Source organism: Oncorhynchus masou, unplaced genomic scaffold (assembly GCF_036934945.1).
Source record: "Oncorhynchus masou masou isolate Uvic2021 unplaced genomic scaffold, UVic_Omas_1.1 unplaced_scaffold_539, whole genome shotgun sequence".
Lineage (NCBI taxonomy): Eukaryota > Metazoa > Chordata > Actinopteri > Salmoniformes > Salmonidae > Oncorhynchus > Oncorhynchus masou.
Window position 1 is genome coordinate 22771 of NW_027011801.1, and position 18916 is coordinate 41686.

The window sequence follows — 18916 nt, forward strand, 5'->3', positions numbered from 1 at the left end:
TGCACTATATAGGGAATAGGGCCCTGGTCAACAGTAGTGTTCTATATAGGGAATAGGGCCCTGGTCAACAGTAGTGTTCTATATAGGGAATAGGGTCCTGGTGAACAGTAGTGTTCTATATAGGGAATAGGGCCCTGGTCAACAGTAGTGTTCTATATAGGGAATAGGGCCCTGGTCAACAGTAGTGTTCTATATAGGGAATAGGGCCCTGGTCAACAGTAGTGTACTATCTAGGGAATAGGGCCCTGGTCAACAGTAGTGTTCTATATAGGGAATAGGGCTCTGGTCAACAGTAGTGTTCTATATAGGGAATAGGGCCCTGGTCAACAGTAGTGTACTATATAGGGAATAGGGCCCTGGTCAACAGTAGTGTTCTATATAGGGAATAGGGCCCTGGTCAACAGTAGTGTACTATCTAGGGAATAGGGCCCTGGTCAACAGTAGTGTTCTATATAGGGAATAGGGCCCTGGTCAACAGTAGTGTTCTATATAGGGAATAGGGCCCTGGTCAACAATAGTGTTCTATATAGGGAATAGGGCCCTGGTCAACAGTAGTGTTCTATATAGGGAATAGGGCCCTGGTCAACAGTAGTGTTCTATATAGGGAATAGGGCCCTGGTCAACAGTAGTGTACTATCTAGGAAATAGGGCCCTGGTCAACAGTAGTGTTCTATATAGGGAATAGGGCCCTGGTCAACAGTAGTGTTCTATATAGGGAATAGGGCCCTGGTCAACAGTAGTGTTCTATATAGGGAATAGGGCCCTGGTCAACAGTAGTGTACTATATAGGGAATAGGGCCCTGGTCAACATTAGTGTTCTATATAGGGAATAGGGTCCTGGTGAACAGTAGTGTTCTATATAGGGAATAGGGCCCTGGTCAACAGTAGTGTTCTATATAGGGAATAGGGCCCTGGTCAACAGTAGTGTTCTATATAGGGAATAGGGCCCTGGTCAACAGTAGTGTACTATATAGGGAATAGGGCCCTGGTCAACAGTAGTGTTCTATATAGGGCCCTGGTCAACAGTAGTGTTCTATATAGGGAATAGGGTCCTGGTCAACAGTAGTGTTTTATATAGGGAATAGGGCCCTGGTCTACAGTAGTGTACTATATAGGGAATAGGGCCCTGGTCAACAGTAGTGCACTATATAGGGAATAGGGCCCTGGTCAACAGTAGTGTACTATATAGGGGATAGGGCTCTGGTCAACACTAGTGTTCTATATAGGGAATAGGGCCCTGGTCAACAGTAGTGTTCTATATAGGGTTCTATATAGGGAATAGGGTCCTGGTGAACAGTAGTGTTCTATATAGGGAATAGGGCTCTGGTCAACAGTAGTGCACTATATAGGGAATAGGGCTCTGGTCAACAGTAGTGCACTATATAGGGAATAGGGCCCTGGTCAACAGTAGTGTTCTATATAGGGAATAGGGCCCTGGTCAACAGTAGTGTTCTATATAGGGAATAGGGTCCTGGTGAACAGTAGTGTTCTATATAGGGAATAGGGCCCTGGTCAACAGTAGTGTTCTATATAGGGAATAGGGCCCTGGTCAACAGTAGTGTTCTATATAGGGAATAGGGCCCTGGTCAACAGTAGTGTACTATCTAGGGAATAGGGCCCTGGTCAACAGTAGTGTTCTATATAGGGAATAGGGCTCTGGTCAACAGTAGTGTTCTATATAGGGAATAGGGCCCTGGTCAACAGTAGTGTACTATATAGGGAATAGGGCCCTGGTCAACAGTAGTGTTCTATATAGGGAATAGGGCCCTGGTCAACAGTAGTGTACTATCTAGGGAATAGGGCCCTGGTCAACAGTAGTGTTCTATATAGGGAATAGGGCCCTGGTCAACAGTAGTGTTCTATATAGGGAATAGGGCCCTGGTCAACAATAGTGTTCTATATAGGGAATAGGTCCCTGGTCAACAGTAGTGTTCTATATAGGGAATAGGGCCCTGGTCAACAGTAGTGTTCTATATAGGGAATAGGGCCCTGGTCAACAGTAGTGTACTATCTAGGAAATAGGGCCCTGGTCAACAGTAGTGTTCTATATAGGGAATAGGGCCCTGGTCAACAGTAGTGTTCTATATAGGGAATAGGGCCCTGGTCAACAGTAGTGTTCTATATAGGGAATAGGGCCCTGGTCAACAGTAGTGTACTATATAGGGAATAGGGCCCTGGTCAACATTAGTGTTCTATATAGGGAATAGGGTCCTGGTGAACAGTAGTGTTCTATATAGGGAATAGGGCCCTGGTCAACAGTAGTGTTCTATATAGGGAATAGGGCCCTGGTCAACAGTAGTGTTCTATATAGGGAATAGGGCCCTGGTCAACAGTAGTGTACTATATAGGGAATAGGGCCCTGGTCAACAGTAGTGTTCTATATAGGGCCCTGGTCAACAGTAGTGTTCTATATAGGGAATAGGGTCCTGGTCAACAGTAGTGTTTTATATAGGGAATAGGGCCCTGGTCTACAGTAGTGTACTATATAGGGAATAGGGCCCTGGTCAACAGTAGTGCACTATATAGGGAATAGGGCCCTGGTCAACAGTAGTGTACTATATAGGGGATAGGGCTCTGGTCAACACTAGTGTTCTATATAGGGAATAGGGCCCTGGTCAACAGTAGTGTTCTATATAGGGTTCTATATAGGGAATAGGGCTCTGGTCAACAGTAGTGTACTATATAGGGAATAGGGCCCTGGTCAACAGTAGTGTTCTATATAGGGAATAGGGCTCTGGTCAACAGTAGTGTTCTATATAGGGAATAGGGTCCTGGTCAACAGTAGTGTTCTATATAGGGCCCTGGTCAACAGTAGTGTTCTATATAGGGAATAGGGTCCTGGTGAACAGTAGTGTTCTATATAGGGAATAGGGCTCTGGTCAACAGTAGTGCACTATATAGGGAATAGGGCTCTGGTCAACAGTAGTGCACTATATAGGGAATAGGGCCCTGGTCAACAGTAGTGCACTATATAGGGAATAGGGCCCTGGTCAACAGTAGTGTTCTATATAGGGAATAGGGCCCTGGTCAACAGAAGTGTTCTATATAGGGAATAGGGTCCTGGTGAACAGTAGTGTTCTATATAGGGAATAGGGTCCTGGTCAACAGTAGTGTTCTATATAGGGCCCTGGTCAACAGTAGTGTTCTATATAGGGAATAGGGTCCTGGTCAACAGTAGTGTTCTATATAGGGCCCTGGTCAACAGTAGTGTACTATATAGGGAATAGGGCCCTGGTCAACAGTAGTGTACTATATAAGGAATAGGGCCCTGGTCAACAGTAGTGTTCTATATAGGGAATAGGGCCCTGGTCAACAGTAGTGTTCTATATAGGGTCCTGGTCAACAGTAGTGTTCTATATAGGGAATAGGGCCCTGGTCAACAGTAGTGTTCTATGTATGGAATAGGGCCCTGGTCAACAGTAGTGCACTATATAGGGAATAGGGCCCTGGTCAACAGTAGTGTTCTATATAGGGAATAGGGCTCTGGTCAACAGTAGTGCACTATATAGGGAATAGGGCTCTGGTCAACAGTAGTGCACTATATAGGGAATAGGGCTCTGGTCAACAGTAGTGCACTATATAGGGAATAGGGCCCTGGTCAACAGTAGTGTTCTATATAGGGAATAGGGCCCTGGTCAACAGTAGTGTTCTATATAGGGAATAGGGCCCTGGTCAACAGTAGTGTACTATATAGGGAATAGGGTCCTGGTGAACAGTAGTGTTCTATATAGGGAATAGGGCTCTGGTCAACAGTAGTGCACTATATAGGGAATAGGGCTCTGGTCAACAGTAGTGCACTATATAGGGAATAGGGCCCTGGTCAACAGTAGTGTTCTATATAGGGAATAGGGCCCTGGTCAACAGTAGTGTTCTATATAGGGAATAGGGTCCTGGTGAACAGTAGTGTTCTATATAGGGAATAGGGCCCTGGTCAACAGTAGTGTTCTATATAGGGAATAGGGCCCTGGTCAACAGTAGTGTTCTATATAGGGAATAGGGCCCTGGTCAACAGTAGTGTACTATCTAGGGAATAGGGCCCTGGTCAACAGTAGTGTTCTATATAGGGAATAGGGCTCTGGTCAACAGTAGTGTTCTATATAGGGAATAGGGCCCTGGTCAACAGTAGTGTACTATATAGGGAATAGGGCCCTGGTCAACAGTAGTGTTCTATATAGGGAATAGGGCCCTGGTCAACAGTAGTGTACTATCTAGGGAATAGGGCCCTGGTCAACAGTAGTGTTCTATATAGGGAATAGGGCCCTGGTCAACAGTAGTGTTCTATATAGGGAATAGGGCCCTGGTCAACAATAGTGTTCTATATAGGGAATAGGGCCCTGGTCAACAGTAGTGTTCTATATAGGGAATAGGGCCCTGGTCAACAGTAGTGTTCTATATAGGGAATAGGGCCCTGGTCAACAGTAGTGTACTATCTAGGAAATAGGGCCCTGGTCAACAGTAGTGTTCTATATAGGGAATAGGGCCCTGGTCAACAGTAGTGTTCTATATAGGGAATAGGGCCCTGGTCAACAGTAGTGTTCTATATAGGGAATAGGGCCCTGGTCAACAGTAGTGTACTATATAGGGAATAGGGCCCTGGTCAACATTAGTGTTCTATATAGGGAATAGGGTCCTGGTGAACAGTAGTGTTCTATATAGGGAATAGGGCCCTGGTCAACAGTAGTGTTCTATATAGGGAATAGGGCCCTGGTCAACAGTAGTGTTCTATATAGGGAATAGGGCCCTGGTCAACAGTAGTGTACTATATAGGGAATAGGGCCCTGGTCAACAGTAGTGTTCTATATAGGGCCCTGGTCAACAGTAGTGTTCTATATAGGGAATAGGGTCCTGGTCAACAGTAGTGTTTTATATAGGGAATAGGGCCCTGGTCTACAGTAGTGTACTATATAGGGAATAGGGCCCTGGTCAACAGTAGTGCACTATATAGGGAATAGGGCCCTGGTCAACAGTAGTGTACTATATAGGGGATAGGGCTCTGGTCAACACTAGTGTTCTATATAGGGAATAGGGCCCTGGTCAACAGTAGTGTTCTATATAGGGTTCTATATAGGGAATAGGGTCCTGGTGAACAGTAGTGTTCTATATAGGGAATAGGGCTCTGGTCAACAGTAGTGCACTATATAGGGAATAGGGCTCTGGTCAACAGTAGTGCACTATATAGGGAATAGGGCCCTGGTCAACAGTAGTGTTCTATATAGGGAATAGGGCCCTGGTCAACAGTAGTGTTCTATATAGGGAATAGGGTCCTGGTGAACAGTAGTGTTCTATATAGGGAATAGGGCCCTGGTCAACAGTAGTGTTCTATATAGGGAATAGGGCCCTGGTCAACAGTAGTGTTCTATATAGGGAATAGGGCCCTGGTCAACAGTAGTGTACTATCTAGGGAATAGGGCCCTGGTCAACAGTAGTGTTCTATATAGGGAATAGGGCTCTGGTCAACAGTAGTGTTCTATATAGGGAATAGGGCCCTGGTCAACAGTAGTGTACTATATAGGGAATAGGGCCCTGGTCAACAGTAGTGTTCTATATAGGGAATAGGGCCCTGGTCAACAGTAGTGTACTATCTAGGGAATAGGGCCCTGGTCAACAGTAGTGTTCTATATAGGGAATAGGGCCCTGGTCAACAGTAGTGTTCTATATAGGGAATAGGGCCCTGGTCAACAATAGTGTTCTATATAGGGAATAGGGCCCTGGTCAACAGTAGTGTTCTATATAGGGAATAGGGCCCTGGTCAACAGTAGTGTTCTATATAGGGAATAGGGCCCTGGTCAACAGTAGTGTACTATCTAGGAAATAGGGCCCTGGTCAACAGTAGTGTTCTATATAGGGAATAGGGCCCTGGTCAACAGTAGTGTTCTATATAGGGAATAGGGCCCTGGTCAACAGTAGTGTTCTATATAGGGAATAGGGCCCTGGTCAACAGTAGTGTACTATATAGGGAATAGGGCCCTGGTCAACATTAGTGTTCTATATAGGGAATAGGGTCCTGGTGAACAGTAGTGTTCTATATAGGGAATAGGGCCCTGGTCAACAGTAGTGTTCTATATAGGGAATAGGGCCCTGGTCAACAGTAGTGTTCTATATAGGGAATAGGGCCCTGGTCAACAGTAGTGTACTATATAGGGAATAGGGCCCTGGTCAACAGTAGTGTTCTATATAGGGCCCTGGTCAACAGTAGTGTTCTATATAGGGAATAGGGTCCTGGTCAACAGTAGTGTTTTATATAGGGAATAGGGCCCTGGTCTACAGTAGTGTACTATATAGGGAATAGGGCCCTGGTCAACAGTAGTGCACTATATAGGGAATAGGGCCCTGGTCAACAGTAGTGTACTATATAGGGGATAGGGCTCTGGTCAACACTAGTGTTCTATATAGGGAATAGGGCCCTGGTCAACAGTAGTGTTCTATATAGGGTTCTATATAGGGAATAGGGCTCTGGTCAACAGTAGTGTACTATATAGGGAATAGGGCCCTGGTCAACAGTAGTGTTCTATATAGGGAATAGGGCTCTGGTCAACAGTAGTGTTCTATATAGGGAATAGGGTCCTGGTCAACAGTAGTGTTCTATATAGGGCCCTGGTCAACAGTAGTGTTCTATATAGGGAATAGGGTCCTGGTCAACAGTAGTGTTCTATATAGGGCCCTGGTCAACAGTAGTGTACTATATAGGGAATAGGGCCCTGGTCAACAGTAGTGTACTATATAAGGAATAGGGCCCTGGTCAACAGTAGTGTTCTATATAGGGAATAGGGCCCTGGTCAACAGTAGTGTTCTATATAGGGTCCTGGTCAACAGTAGTGTTCTATATAGGGAATAGGGCCCTGGTCAACAGTAGTGTTCTATGTAGGGAATAGGGCCCTGGTCAACAGTACTGCACTATATAGGGAATAGGGCCCTGGTCAACAGTAGTGTTCTATATAGGGAATAGGGCTCTGGTCAACAGTAGTGCACTATATAGGGAATAGGGCTCTGGTCAACAGTAGTGCACTATATAGGGAATAGGGCCCTGGTCAACAGTAGTGTTCTATATAGGGAATAGGGCCCTGGTCAACAGTAGTGTTCTATATAGGGAATAGGGCCCTGGTCAACAGTAGTGTACTATATAGGGAATAGGGTCCTGGTGAACAGTAGTGTTCTATATAGGGAATAGGGCTCTGGTCAACAGTAGTGCACTATATAGGGAATAGGGCTCTGGTCAACAGTAGTGCACTATATAGGGAATAGGGCCCTGGTCAACAGTAGTGCACTATATAGGGAATATGGCCCTGGTCAACAGTAGTGTTCTATATAGGGAATAGGGCCCTGGTCAACAGAAGTGTTCTATATAGGGAATAGGGTCCTGGTGAACAGTAGTGTTCTATATAGGGAATAGGGTCCTGGTCAACAGTAGTGTTCTATATAGGGCCCTGGTCAACAGTAGTGTTCTATATAGGGAATAGGGTCCTGGTCAACAGTAGTGTTCTATATAGGGCCCTGGTCAACAGTAGTGTACTATATAGGGAATAGGGCCCTGGTCAACAGTAGTGTACTATATAAGGAATAGGGCCCTGGTCAACAGTAGTGTTCTATATAGGGAATAGGGCCCTGGTCAACAGTAGTGTTCTATATAGGGTCCTGGTCAACAGTAGTGTTCTATATAGGGAATAGGGCCCTGGTCAACAGTAGTGTTCTATGTAGGGAATAGGGCCCTGGTCAACAGTAGTGCACTATATAGGGAATAGGGCCCTGGTCAACAGTAGTGTTCTATATAGGGAATAGGGCTCTGGTCAACAGTAGTGCACTATATAGGGAATAGGGCTCTGGTCAACAGTAGTGCACTATATAGGGAATAGGGCCCTGGTCAACAGTAGTGTTCTATATAGGGAATAGGGCCCTGGTCAACAGTAGTGTTCTATATAGGGAATAGGGCCCTGGTCAACAGTAGTGTACTATATAGGGAATAGGGTCCTGGTGAACAGTAGTGTTCTATATAGGGAATAGGGCTCTGGTCAACAGTAGTGCACTATATAGGGAATAGGGCTCTGGTCAACAGTAGTGCACTATATAGGGAATAGGGCCCTGGTCAACAGTAGTGTTCTATATAGGGAATAGGGCCCTGGTCAACAGTAGTGTTCTATATAGGGAATAGGGTCCTGGTGAACAGTAGTGTTCTATATAGGGAATAGGGCCCTGGTCAACAGTAGTGTTCTATATAGGGAATAGGGCCCTGGTCAACAGTAGTGTTCTATATAGGGAATAGGGCCCTGGTCAACAGTAGTGTACTATCTAGGGAATAGGGCCCTGGTCAACAGTAGTGTTCTATATAGGGAATAGGGCTCTGGTCAACAGTAGTGTTCTATATAGGGAATAGGGCCCTGGTCAACAGTAGTGTACTATATAGGGAATAGGGCCCTGGTCAACAGTAGTGTTCTATATAGGGAATAGGGCCCTGGTCAACAGTAGTGTACTATCTAGGGAATAGGGCCCTGGTCAACAGTAGTGTTCTATATAGGGAATAGGGCCCTGGTCAACAGTAGTGTTCTATATAGGGAATAGGGCCCTGGTCAACAATAGTGTTCTATATAGGGAATAGGGCCCTGGTCAACAGTAGTGTTCTATATAGGGAATAGGGCCCTGGTCAACAGTAGTGTTCTATATAGGGAATAGGGCCCTGGTCAACAGTAGTGTACTATATAGGGAATAGGGCTCTGGTCAACAGTAGTGCACTATATAGGGAATAGGGCCCTGGTCAACAGTAGTGTTCTATATAGGGAATAGGGCCCTGGTCAACAGTAGTGTTCTATATAGGGAATCGGGCACTGGTCAACACTAGTACACTATATAGGGAATAGGGCCCTGGTCTACAGTAGTGTACTATATAGGGAATAGGGTCCTGGTCAACAGTAGTTTACTATATAGGGAATAGGCCCTGGTCAACAGTAGTGTTCTATATAGGGCCCTGGTCAACAGTAGTGTTCTATATAGGGAATAGGGTCCTGGTCAACAGTAGTGTTTTATATAGGGAATAGGGCCCTGGTCTACAGTAGTGTACTATATAGGGAATAGGGCCCTGGTCAACAGTAGTGTTCTATATAGGGAATAGGGCCCTGGTCAACAGTAGTGTTCTATATAGGGAATAGGGCCCTGGTCAACAGTAGTGTACTATATAGGGAATAGGGCCCTGGTCAACATTAGTGTTCTATATAGGGAATAGGGTCCTGGTGAACAGTAGTGTTCTATATAGGGAATAGGGCCCTGGTCAACAGTAGTGTTCTATATAGGGAATAGGGTCCTGGTCAACAGTAGTGTTCTATATAGGGAATAGGGCCCTGGTCAACAGTAGTGTTCTATATAGGGAATAGGGCCCTGGTCAACAGTAGTGTTCTATATAGGGAATAGGGCCCTGGTCAACAGTAGTGTACTATATAGGGAATAGGGCTCTGGTCAACAGTAGTGCACTATATAGGGAATAGGGCCCTGGTCAACAGTAGTGTTCTATATAGGGAATAGGGCCCTGGTCAACAGTAGTGTTCTATATAGGGAATCGGGCACTGGTCAACACTAGTACACTATATAGGGAATAGGGCCCTGGTCTACAGTAGTGTACTATATAGGGAATAGGGTCCTGGTCAACAGTAGTTTACTATATAGGGAATAGGCCCTGGTCAACAGTAGTGTTCTATATAGGGCCCTGGTCAACAGTAGTGTTCTATATAGGGAATAGGGTCCTGGTCAACAGTAGTGTTTTATATAGGGAATAGGGCCCTGGTCTACAGTAGTGTACTATATAGGGAATAGGGCCCTGGTCAACAGTAGTGCACTATATAGGGAATAGGGCCCTGGTCAACAGTAGTGTTCTATATAGGGAATAGGGCCCTGGTCAACAGTAGTGTTCTATATAGGGAATAGGGCCCTGGTCAACAGTAGTGTTCTATATAGGGAATAGGGCCCTGGTCAACAGTAGTGTACTATATAGGGAATAGGGCTCTGGTCAACAGTAGTGCACTATATAGGGAATAGGGCCCTGGTCAACAGTAGTGTTCTATATAGGGAATAGGGCCCTGGTCAACAGTAGTGTTCTATATAGGGAATCGGGCACTGGTCAACACTAGTACACTATATAGGGAATAGGGCCCTGGTCTACAGTAGTGTACTATATAGGGAATAGGGTCCTGGTCAACAGTAGTTTACTATATAGGGAATAGGGCCCTGGTCAACAGTAGTGTTCTATATAGGGCCCTGGTCAACAGTAGTGTTCTATATAGGGAATAGGGTCCTGGTCAACAGTAGTGTTTTATATAGGGAATAGGGCCCTGGTCTACAGTAGTGTACTATATAGGGAATAGGGCCCTGGTCAACAGTAGTGCACTATATAGGGAATAGGGCCCTGGTCAACAGTAGTGTTCTATATAGGGGATAGGGCTCTGGTCAACACTAGTGTTCTATATAGGGAATAGGGCCCTGGTCAACAGTAGTGTTCTATATAGGGTTCTATATAGGGAATAGGGCCCTGGTCAACAGTAGTGTACTATATAGGGAATAGGGCCCTGGTCAACAGTAGTGTTCTATACAGGGAATAGGGCTCTGGTCAACAGTAGTGTTCTATATAGGGAATAGGGTCCTGGTCAACAGTAGTGTTCTATATAGGGAATAGGGCCCTGGTCAACAGTAGTGTTCAATATAGGGAATAGGGTCCTGGTCAACAGTAGTGTACTATATAGGGAATAGGGCCCTGGTCAACAGTAGTGTACTATATATAAGGAATAGGGCCCTGGTCAACAGTAGTGTTCTATATAGGGAATAGGGCCCTGGTCAACAGTAGTGTTCTATATAGGGTCCTGGTCAACAGTAGTGTTCTATATAGGGAATAGGGCCCTGGTCAACAGTAGTGTTCTATGTAGGGAATAGGGCCCTGGTCAACAGTAGTGCACTATATAGGGAATAGGGCCCTGGTCAACAGTAGTGTTCTATATAGGGAATAGGGCTCTGGTCAACAGTAGTGTTCTACATAGGGAATAGGGCTCTGGTCAACAGTAGTGCACTATATAGGGAATAGGGCTCTGGTCAACAGTAGTGCACTATATAGGGAATAGGGCCCTGGTCAACAGTAGTGTTCTATATAGGGAATAGGGCCCTGGTCAACAGTAGTGTTCTATATAGGGAATAGGGCCCTGGTCAACAGTAGTGTACTATATAGGGAATAGGGTCCTGGTGAACAGTAGTGTTCTATATAGGGAATAGGGCTCTGGTCAACAGTAGTGCACTATATAGGGAATAGGGCTCTGGTCAACAGTAGTGCACTATATAGGGAATAGGGCCCTGGTCAACAGTAGTGTTCTATATAGGGAATAGGGCCCTGGTCAACAGTAGTGTTCTATATAGGGAATAGGGTCCTGGTGAACAGTAGTGTTCTATATAGGGAATAGGGCCCTGGTCAACAGTAGTGTTCTATTTAGGGAATAGGGCCCTGGTCAACAGTAGTGTACTATATAGGGAATAGGGCCCTGGTCAACAGTAGTGTTCTATATAGGGAATAGGGCCCTGGTCAACAGTAGTGTACTATCTAGGGAATAGGGCCCTGGTCAACAGTAGTGTTCTATATAGGGAATAGGGCTCTGGTCAACAGTAGTGTTCTATATAGGGAATAGGGCCCTGGTCAACAGTAGTGTACTATATAGGGAATAGGGCCCTGGTCAACAGTAGTGTTCTATATAGGGAATAGGGCCCTGGTCAACAGTAGTGTACTATCTAGGGAATAGGGCCCTGGTCAACAGTAGTGTTCTATATAGGGAATAGGGCCCTGGTCAACAGTAGTGTTCTATATAGGGAATAGGGCCCTGGTCAACAATAGTGTTCTATATAGGGAATAGGGCCCTGGTCAACAGTAGTGTTCTATATAGGGAATAGGGCCCTGGTCAACAGTAGTGTTCTATATAGGGAATAGGGCCCTGGTCAACAGTAGTGTACTATCTAGGGAATAGGGCCCTGGTCAACAGTAGTGTTCTATATAGGGAATAGGGCCCTGGTCAACAGTAGTGTTCTATATAGGGAATAGGGCCCTGGTCAACAGTAGTGTTCTATATAGGGAATAGGGCCCTGGTCAACAGTAGTGTACTATATAGGGAATAGGGCCCTGGTCAACAGTAGTGTTCTATATAGGGAATAGGGTCCTGGTGAACAGTAGTGTTCTATATAGGGAATAGGGCCCTGGTCAACAGTAGTGTTCTATATAGGGAATAGGGCCCTGGTCAACAGTAGTGTTCTATATAGGAATAGGGCCCTGGTCAACAGTAGTGTTCTATATAGGGAATAGGGCCCTGGTACTATATAGTGAATAGGGTCCTGGTGAACAGTAGTGTTCTATATAGGGAATAGGGCTCTGGTCAACAGTAGTGCACTATATAGGGAATAGGGCTCTGGTCAACAGTAGTGCACTATATAGGGAATAGGGCTCTGGTCAACAGTAGTGTTCTATATAGGGAATAGGGCCCTGGTCAACAGTAGTGTTCTATATAGGGAATAGGGTCCTGGTGAACAGTAGTGTTCTTTATAGGGAATAGGGCCCTGGTCAACAGTAGTGTTCTATGTAGGGAATAGGGCCCTGGTCAACAGTAGTGTTCTATATAGGGAATAGGGCCCTGGTCAACAGTAGTGTACTATATAGGGAATAGGGCTCTGGTCAACAGTAGTGCACTATATAGGGAATAGGGCCCTGGTCAACAGTAGTGTTCTATATAGGGAATAGGGCCCTGGTCAACAGTAGTGTTCTATATAGGGAATCGGGCACTGGTCAACACTAGTACACTATATAGGGAATAGGGCCCTGGTCTACAGTAGTGTACTATATAGGGAATAGGGTCCTGGTCAACAGTAGTTTACTATATAGGGAATAGGGCCCTGGTCAACAGTAGTGTTCTATATAGGGCCCTGGTCAACAGTAGTGTTCTATATAGGGAATAGGGTCCTGGTCAACAGTAGTGTTTTATATAGGGAATAGGGCCCTGGTCTACAGTAGTGTACTATATAGGGAATAGGGCCCTGGTCAACAGTAGTGCACTATATAGGGAATAGGGCCCTGGTCAACAGTAGTGTTCTATATAGGGGATAGGGCTCTGGTCAACACTAGTGTTCTATATAGGGAATAGGGCCCTGGTCAACAGTAGTGTTCTATATAGGGTTCTATATAGGGAATAGGGCCCTGGTCAACAGTAGTGTACTATATAGGGAATAGGGCCCTGGTCAACAGTAGTGTTCTATACAGGGAATAGGGCTCTGGTCAACAGTAGTGTTCTATATAGGGAATAGGGTCCTGGTCAACAGTAGTGTTCTATATAGGGAATAGGGCCCTGGTCAACAGTAGTGTTCAATATAGGGAATAGGGTCCTGGTCAACAGTAGTGTACTATATAGGGAATAGGGCCCTGGTCAACAGTAGTGTACTATATAAGGAATAGGGCCCTGGTCAAAAGTAGTGTTCTATATAGGGAATAGGGCCCTGGTCAACAGTAGTGTTCTATATAGGGTCCTGGTAAACAGTAGTGTTCTATATAGGGAATAGGGCCCTGGTCAACAGTAGTGTTCTATGTAGGGAATAGGGCCCTGGTCAACAGTAGTGCACTATATAGGGAATAGGGCCCTGGTCAACAGTAGTGTTCTATATAGGGAATAGGGCTCTGGTCAACAGTAGTGTTCTATATAGGGAATAGGGCTCTGGTCAACAGTAGTGCACTATATAGGGAATAGGGCTCTGGTCAACAGTAGTGCACTATATAGGGAATAGGGCCCTGGTCAACAGTAGTGTTCTATATAGGGAATAGGGCCCTGGTCAACAGTAGTGTTCTATATAGGGAATAGGGCCCTGGTCAACAGTAGTGTACTATATAGGGAATAGGGTCCTGGTGAACAGTAGTGTTCTATATAGGGAATAGGGCTCTGGTCAACAGTAGTGCACTATATAGGGAATAGGGCCCTGGTCAACAGTAGTGTACTATCTAGGGAATAGGGCCCTGGTCAACAGTAGTGTTCTATATAGGGAATAGGGCTCTGGTCAACAGTAGTGTTCTATATAGGGAATAGGGCCCTGGTCAACAGTAGTGTTCTATATAGGGAATAGGGCCCTGGTCAACAGTAGTGTACTATCTAGGGAATAGGGCCCTGGTCAACAGTAGTGTTCTATATAGGGAATAGGGCCCTGGTCAACAGTAGTGTTCTATATAGGGAATAGGGCCCTGGTCAACAGTAGTGTTCTATATAGGGAATAGGGCCCTGGTCAACAGTAGTGTACTATATAGGGAATAGGGCCCTGGTCAACAGTAGTGTTCTATATAGGGAATAGGGTCCTGGTGAACAGTAGTGTTCTATATAGGGAATAGGGCCCTGGTCAACAGTAGTGTTCTATATAGGGAATAGGGCCCTGGTCAACAGTAGTGTTCTATATAGGGAATAGGGCCCTGGTCAACAGTAGTGTTCTATATAGGGAATAGGACCCTGGTACTATATAGTGAATAGGGTCCTGGTGAACAGTAGTGTTCTATATAGGGAATAGGGCTCTGGTCAACAGTAGTGCACTATATAGGGAATAGGGCTCTGGTCAACAGTAGTGCACTATATAGGGAATAGGGCTCTGGTCAACAGTAGTGTTCTATATAGGGAATAGGGCCCTGGTCACCAGTAGTGTTCTATATAGGGAATAGGGCCCTGGTCAACGGTAGTGTACTATATAGGGAATAGGGTCCTGGTCAACAGTAGTGTTCTATATAGGGAATAGGGCCCTGGTCAACAGTAGTGTACTATATAGGGAATAGGGCTCTGGTCAACAGTAGTGCACTATATAGGGAATAGGGCTCTGGTCAACAGTAGTGCACTATATAGGGAATAGGGCTCTGGTCAACAGTAGTGTACTATATAGGGAATAGGGCTCTGGTCAACAGTAGTGTTCTATATAGGGAATAGGGCTCTGGTCAACAGTAGTGTTCTATATAGGGAATAGGGCCCTGGTCAACAGTAGTGCACTATATAGGGAATAGGGCCCTGGTCAACAGTAGTGTACTATATAGGGAATAGGGCCCTGGTCAACAGTAGTGTTCTATGTAGGGAATAGGGCCCTGGTCAACAGTAGTGTTCTATATAGGGAATAGGGTCCTGGTCAACAGTAGTGTACTATCTAGGGAATAGGGCCCTGGTCAACAGTAGTGTTCTATATAGGGAATAGGGCTCTGGTCAACAGTAGTGTTCTATATAGGGAATAGGGCCCTGGTCAACAGTAGTGTACTATATAGGGAATAGGGCCCTGGTCAACAGTAGTGTTCTATATAGGGAATAGGGCCCTGGTCAACAGAAGTGTACTATCTAGGGAATAGGGCCCTGGTCAACAGTAGTGTTCTATATAGGGAATAGGGCCCTGGTCAACAGTAGTGTTCTATATAGGGAATAGGGCCCTGGTCAACAATAGTGTTCTATATAGGGAATAGGGCCCTGGTCAACAGTAGTGTTCTATATAGGGAATAGGGCCCTGGTCAACAGTAGTGTTCTATATAGGGAATAGGGCCCTGGTCAACAGTAGTGTACTATCTAGGGAATAGGGCCCTGGTCAACAGTAGTGTTCTATATAGGGAATAGGGCCCTGGTCAACAGTAGTGTTCTATATAGGGAATAGGGCCCTGGTCAACAGTAGTGTTCTATATAGGGAATAGGGCCCTGGTCAACAGTAGTGTACTATATAGGGAATAGGGCCCTGGTCAACAGTAGTGTTCTATATAGGGAATAGGGTCCTGGTGAACAGTAGTGTTCTATATAGGGAATAGGGCCCTGGTCAACAGTAGTGTTCTATATAGGGAATAGGGCCCTGGTCAACAGTAGTGTTCTATATAGGGAATAGGGCCCTGGTCAACAGTAGTGTTCTATATAGGGAATAGGGCCCTGGTACTATATAGTGAATAGGGTCCTGGTGAACAGTAGTGTTCTATATAGGGAATAGGGCTCTGGTCAACAGTAGTGCACTATATAGGGAATAGGGCTCTGGTCAACAGTAGTGCACTATATAGGGAATAGGGCTCTGGTCAACAGTAGTGTTCTATATAGGGAATAGGGCCCTGGTCAACAGTAGTGTTCTATATAGGGAATAGGGCCCTGGTCAACGGTAGTGTACTATATAGGGAATAGGGTCCTGGTCAACAGTAGTGTTCTATATAGGGAATAGGGCCCTGGTCAACAGTAGTGTACTATATAGGGAATAGGGCTCTGGTCAACAGTAGTGCACTATATAGGGAATAGGGCTCTGGTCAACAGTAGTGCACTATATAGGGAATAGGGCTCTGGTCAACAGTAGTGTACTATATAGGGAATAGGGCTCTGGTCAACAGTAGTGTTCTATATAGGGAATAGGGCTCTGGTCAACAGTAGTGTTCTATATAGGGAATAGGGCCCTGGTCAACAGTAGTGTTCTATATAGGGAATAGGGCCCTGGTCAACAGTAGTGTTCTATATAGGGAATAGGGCCCTGGTCAACAGTAGTGTACTATCTAGGGAATAGGGCCCTGGTCAACAGTAGTGTTCTATATAGGGAATAGGGCCCTGGTCAACAGTAGTGTTCTATATAGGGAATAGGGCCCTGGTCAACAGTAGTGTTCTATATAGGGAATAGGGCCCTGGTACTATATAGTGAATAGGGTCCTGGTGAACAGTAGTGTTCTATATAGGGAATAGGGCTCTGGTCAACAGTAGTGCACTATATAGGGAATAGGGCTCTGGTCAACAGTAGTGCACTATATAGGGAATAGGGCTCTGGTCAACAGTAGTGTTCTATATAGGGAATAGGGCCCTGGTCAACAGTAGTGTTCTATATAGGGAATAGGGCCCTGGTCAACGGTAGTGTACTATATAGGGAATAGGGTCCTCGTCAACAGTAGTGTTCTATATAGGGAATAGGGCCCTGGTCAACAGTAGTGTACTATATAGGGAATAGGGCTCTGGTCAACAGTAGTGCACTATATAGGGAATAGGGCTCTGGTCAACAGTAGTGCACTATATAGGGAATAGGGCTCTGGTCAACAGTAGTGTACTATATAGGGAATAGGGCTCTGGTCAACAGTAGTGTTCTATATAGGGAATAGGGCCCTGGTCAACAGTAGTGTACTATATAGGGAATAGGGCCCTGGTCAACAGTAGTGTTCTATGTAGGGAATAGGGCCCTGGTCAACAGTAGTGCACTATATAGGGAATAGGGCCCTGGTCAACAGTAGTGTTCTATATAGGGAACTGTTAGTAGAACTCAGATTCAGGGAATGTGGTGTTCGTTCCCTATTTCCCAAATCTCCCTCTCGTCTGTCTCTAGCTCTGTCTTTTTCTCTCTCTCACTCACTCACTTTCTGTCTCTTTCTCTCTCCCTCTCCTCAGAGATCCTGGAGACACTCAAGTCCACTAAACTGGTGAGTAAGACAGACAGTTAGACGGGAAGACAGGACCAGGGTCAAAGGTCACTGCTGCCAGCTCTCTTTCTCTCTTTCGATTGCTCTCTCTGTCTCTCTCTTTCTCTCTCCCTCTCTCTCTCTCTCATTCTCTCTCTCTCTCTCTCTCTCTCTCTCTCTCTCTCTCTCTCTCTCTCTCTCTCTCTCTCTCTCTCTCTCTCTCTCATGCTCTCTCTCTCGCTGTCTTTTTCTTACTCCCTTTTTCCTATCCAGGGAGTTTTTTCCTCCACAGCGGACAGGAAGAAGGTAACATGAGGAGGAGATGAAATCCCTGTTCTGACCAGTAGATGGGAGCAGTTATTCACACTGAAGTAGATGTGGCCCCAGCCAGACATTTCCCCTCTGCTGCTGAGTCATGGTGGCCATGACACTTCCTGTCTGTCTGTCTATGTGGACCTGGAGCTCCTTGTTCACCTAAATCTGCATCTTTCCCTCCCCCTCTTCCTCCTCTCCCCTCCTTCCTCCCCCTCTTCCTCCTCTTTCGTCCTCCCTTCTCCTCCCCCTCTTCTTCCTCTCTCCTACCCCTCTTCCTCCTCTCTCATTCTCCCCCTCCTCCCCTCTCGTCCTCCCCCTCTTCCTCCTCTCTCCTCCCTCTCTTCCTCTTCTCTCATCCTCCCCTCTTCTTCCTCTCTCCTCCCCCTCTTCCTCCTCTCTCCTCCCCCTAATCCTCCTCTCTCCTCCCCCTCTTCCTCCTCTCTCGTCCTCCCCCTCTTCCTCCTCTCTCGTCCTCCCCCTCTTCCTCCTCTCTCATCCTCCCACTCTTCCTCTCTCATCCTCCCACTCTTCCTCCTCTCTCCTCCCACTCTTACTCCTCTCTCCTCCCACTCTTCCTCCTCTCTCATCCACCCCTCTTCCTCCTCTCTCCTCCCCCTCTTCTTCCTCTCTCGTCCTCCCCCTCTTCCTCCTCTTTCCTCCCCCTCTTCCTCCTCTCTCTCCTCCTGCCTCTCTCCTACCTTTGACTCCTCCTCTTCCTCTACTCTTCCTCCTCTCTTCCTCCCACTCTTCCTCCTCTCTCTACTCCCCCTCTTCCTCCTCTCTCTACTCCCCCTCTTCCTCCCCCTCTTCCTCCTCTCTCTACTCCCCCTGTTCCTCCCCCTCTTCCACCAGCTCTCTCTCTCTCCTCTTTCCTGATCCCCCTCTCAGGTCTCAAAACTCAGACAGAGAAACAGGAGGGAATGGTGACTGGTGTCAAGACAGACACTCTTCAGTGCTCGTAGATTAGTAGACTAGAGACTAGAAACTAGAGACTAGAGACTAGTAGACTAGAGACTAGAGATTAGTACACTAGAGACTAGTAGACTAGAGACTAGAGACTAGTAGACTAGAGACTAGAGATTAGTAGACTAGAGACTAGTGGACTAGAGACAAGAGATTAGTAGACTAGAGACTAGTGGACTAGAGACTAGAGACTAGTAGACTAGAGACTAGTGGACTAGAAACTAGTAGACTAGAGAC

The 18916-nt window shown here is 46.0% G+C and overlaps 1 protein-coding gene across 1 annotated transcript in view; it reads left to right on the forward strand.

Annotated features, from left to right (window-relative positions):
- Window positions 1–17474, forward strand: part of LOC135535971 (dynactin subunit 1-like) — a 39051-nt gene extending 21577 nt beyond the window's left edge. Inside the window, exon 3 of the mRNA XM_064962375.1 lies at window positions 17391–17474. Within this exon, the coding sequence (XP_064818447.1) occupies window positions 17391–17443 (53 nt within the window). The 3' untranslated portion in view covers window positions 17444–17474. The remainder of the gene's footprint in view (window positions 1–17390) is intronic.
- The last annotated feature ends 1442 nt before the right edge of the window (window positions 17475–18916 follow it).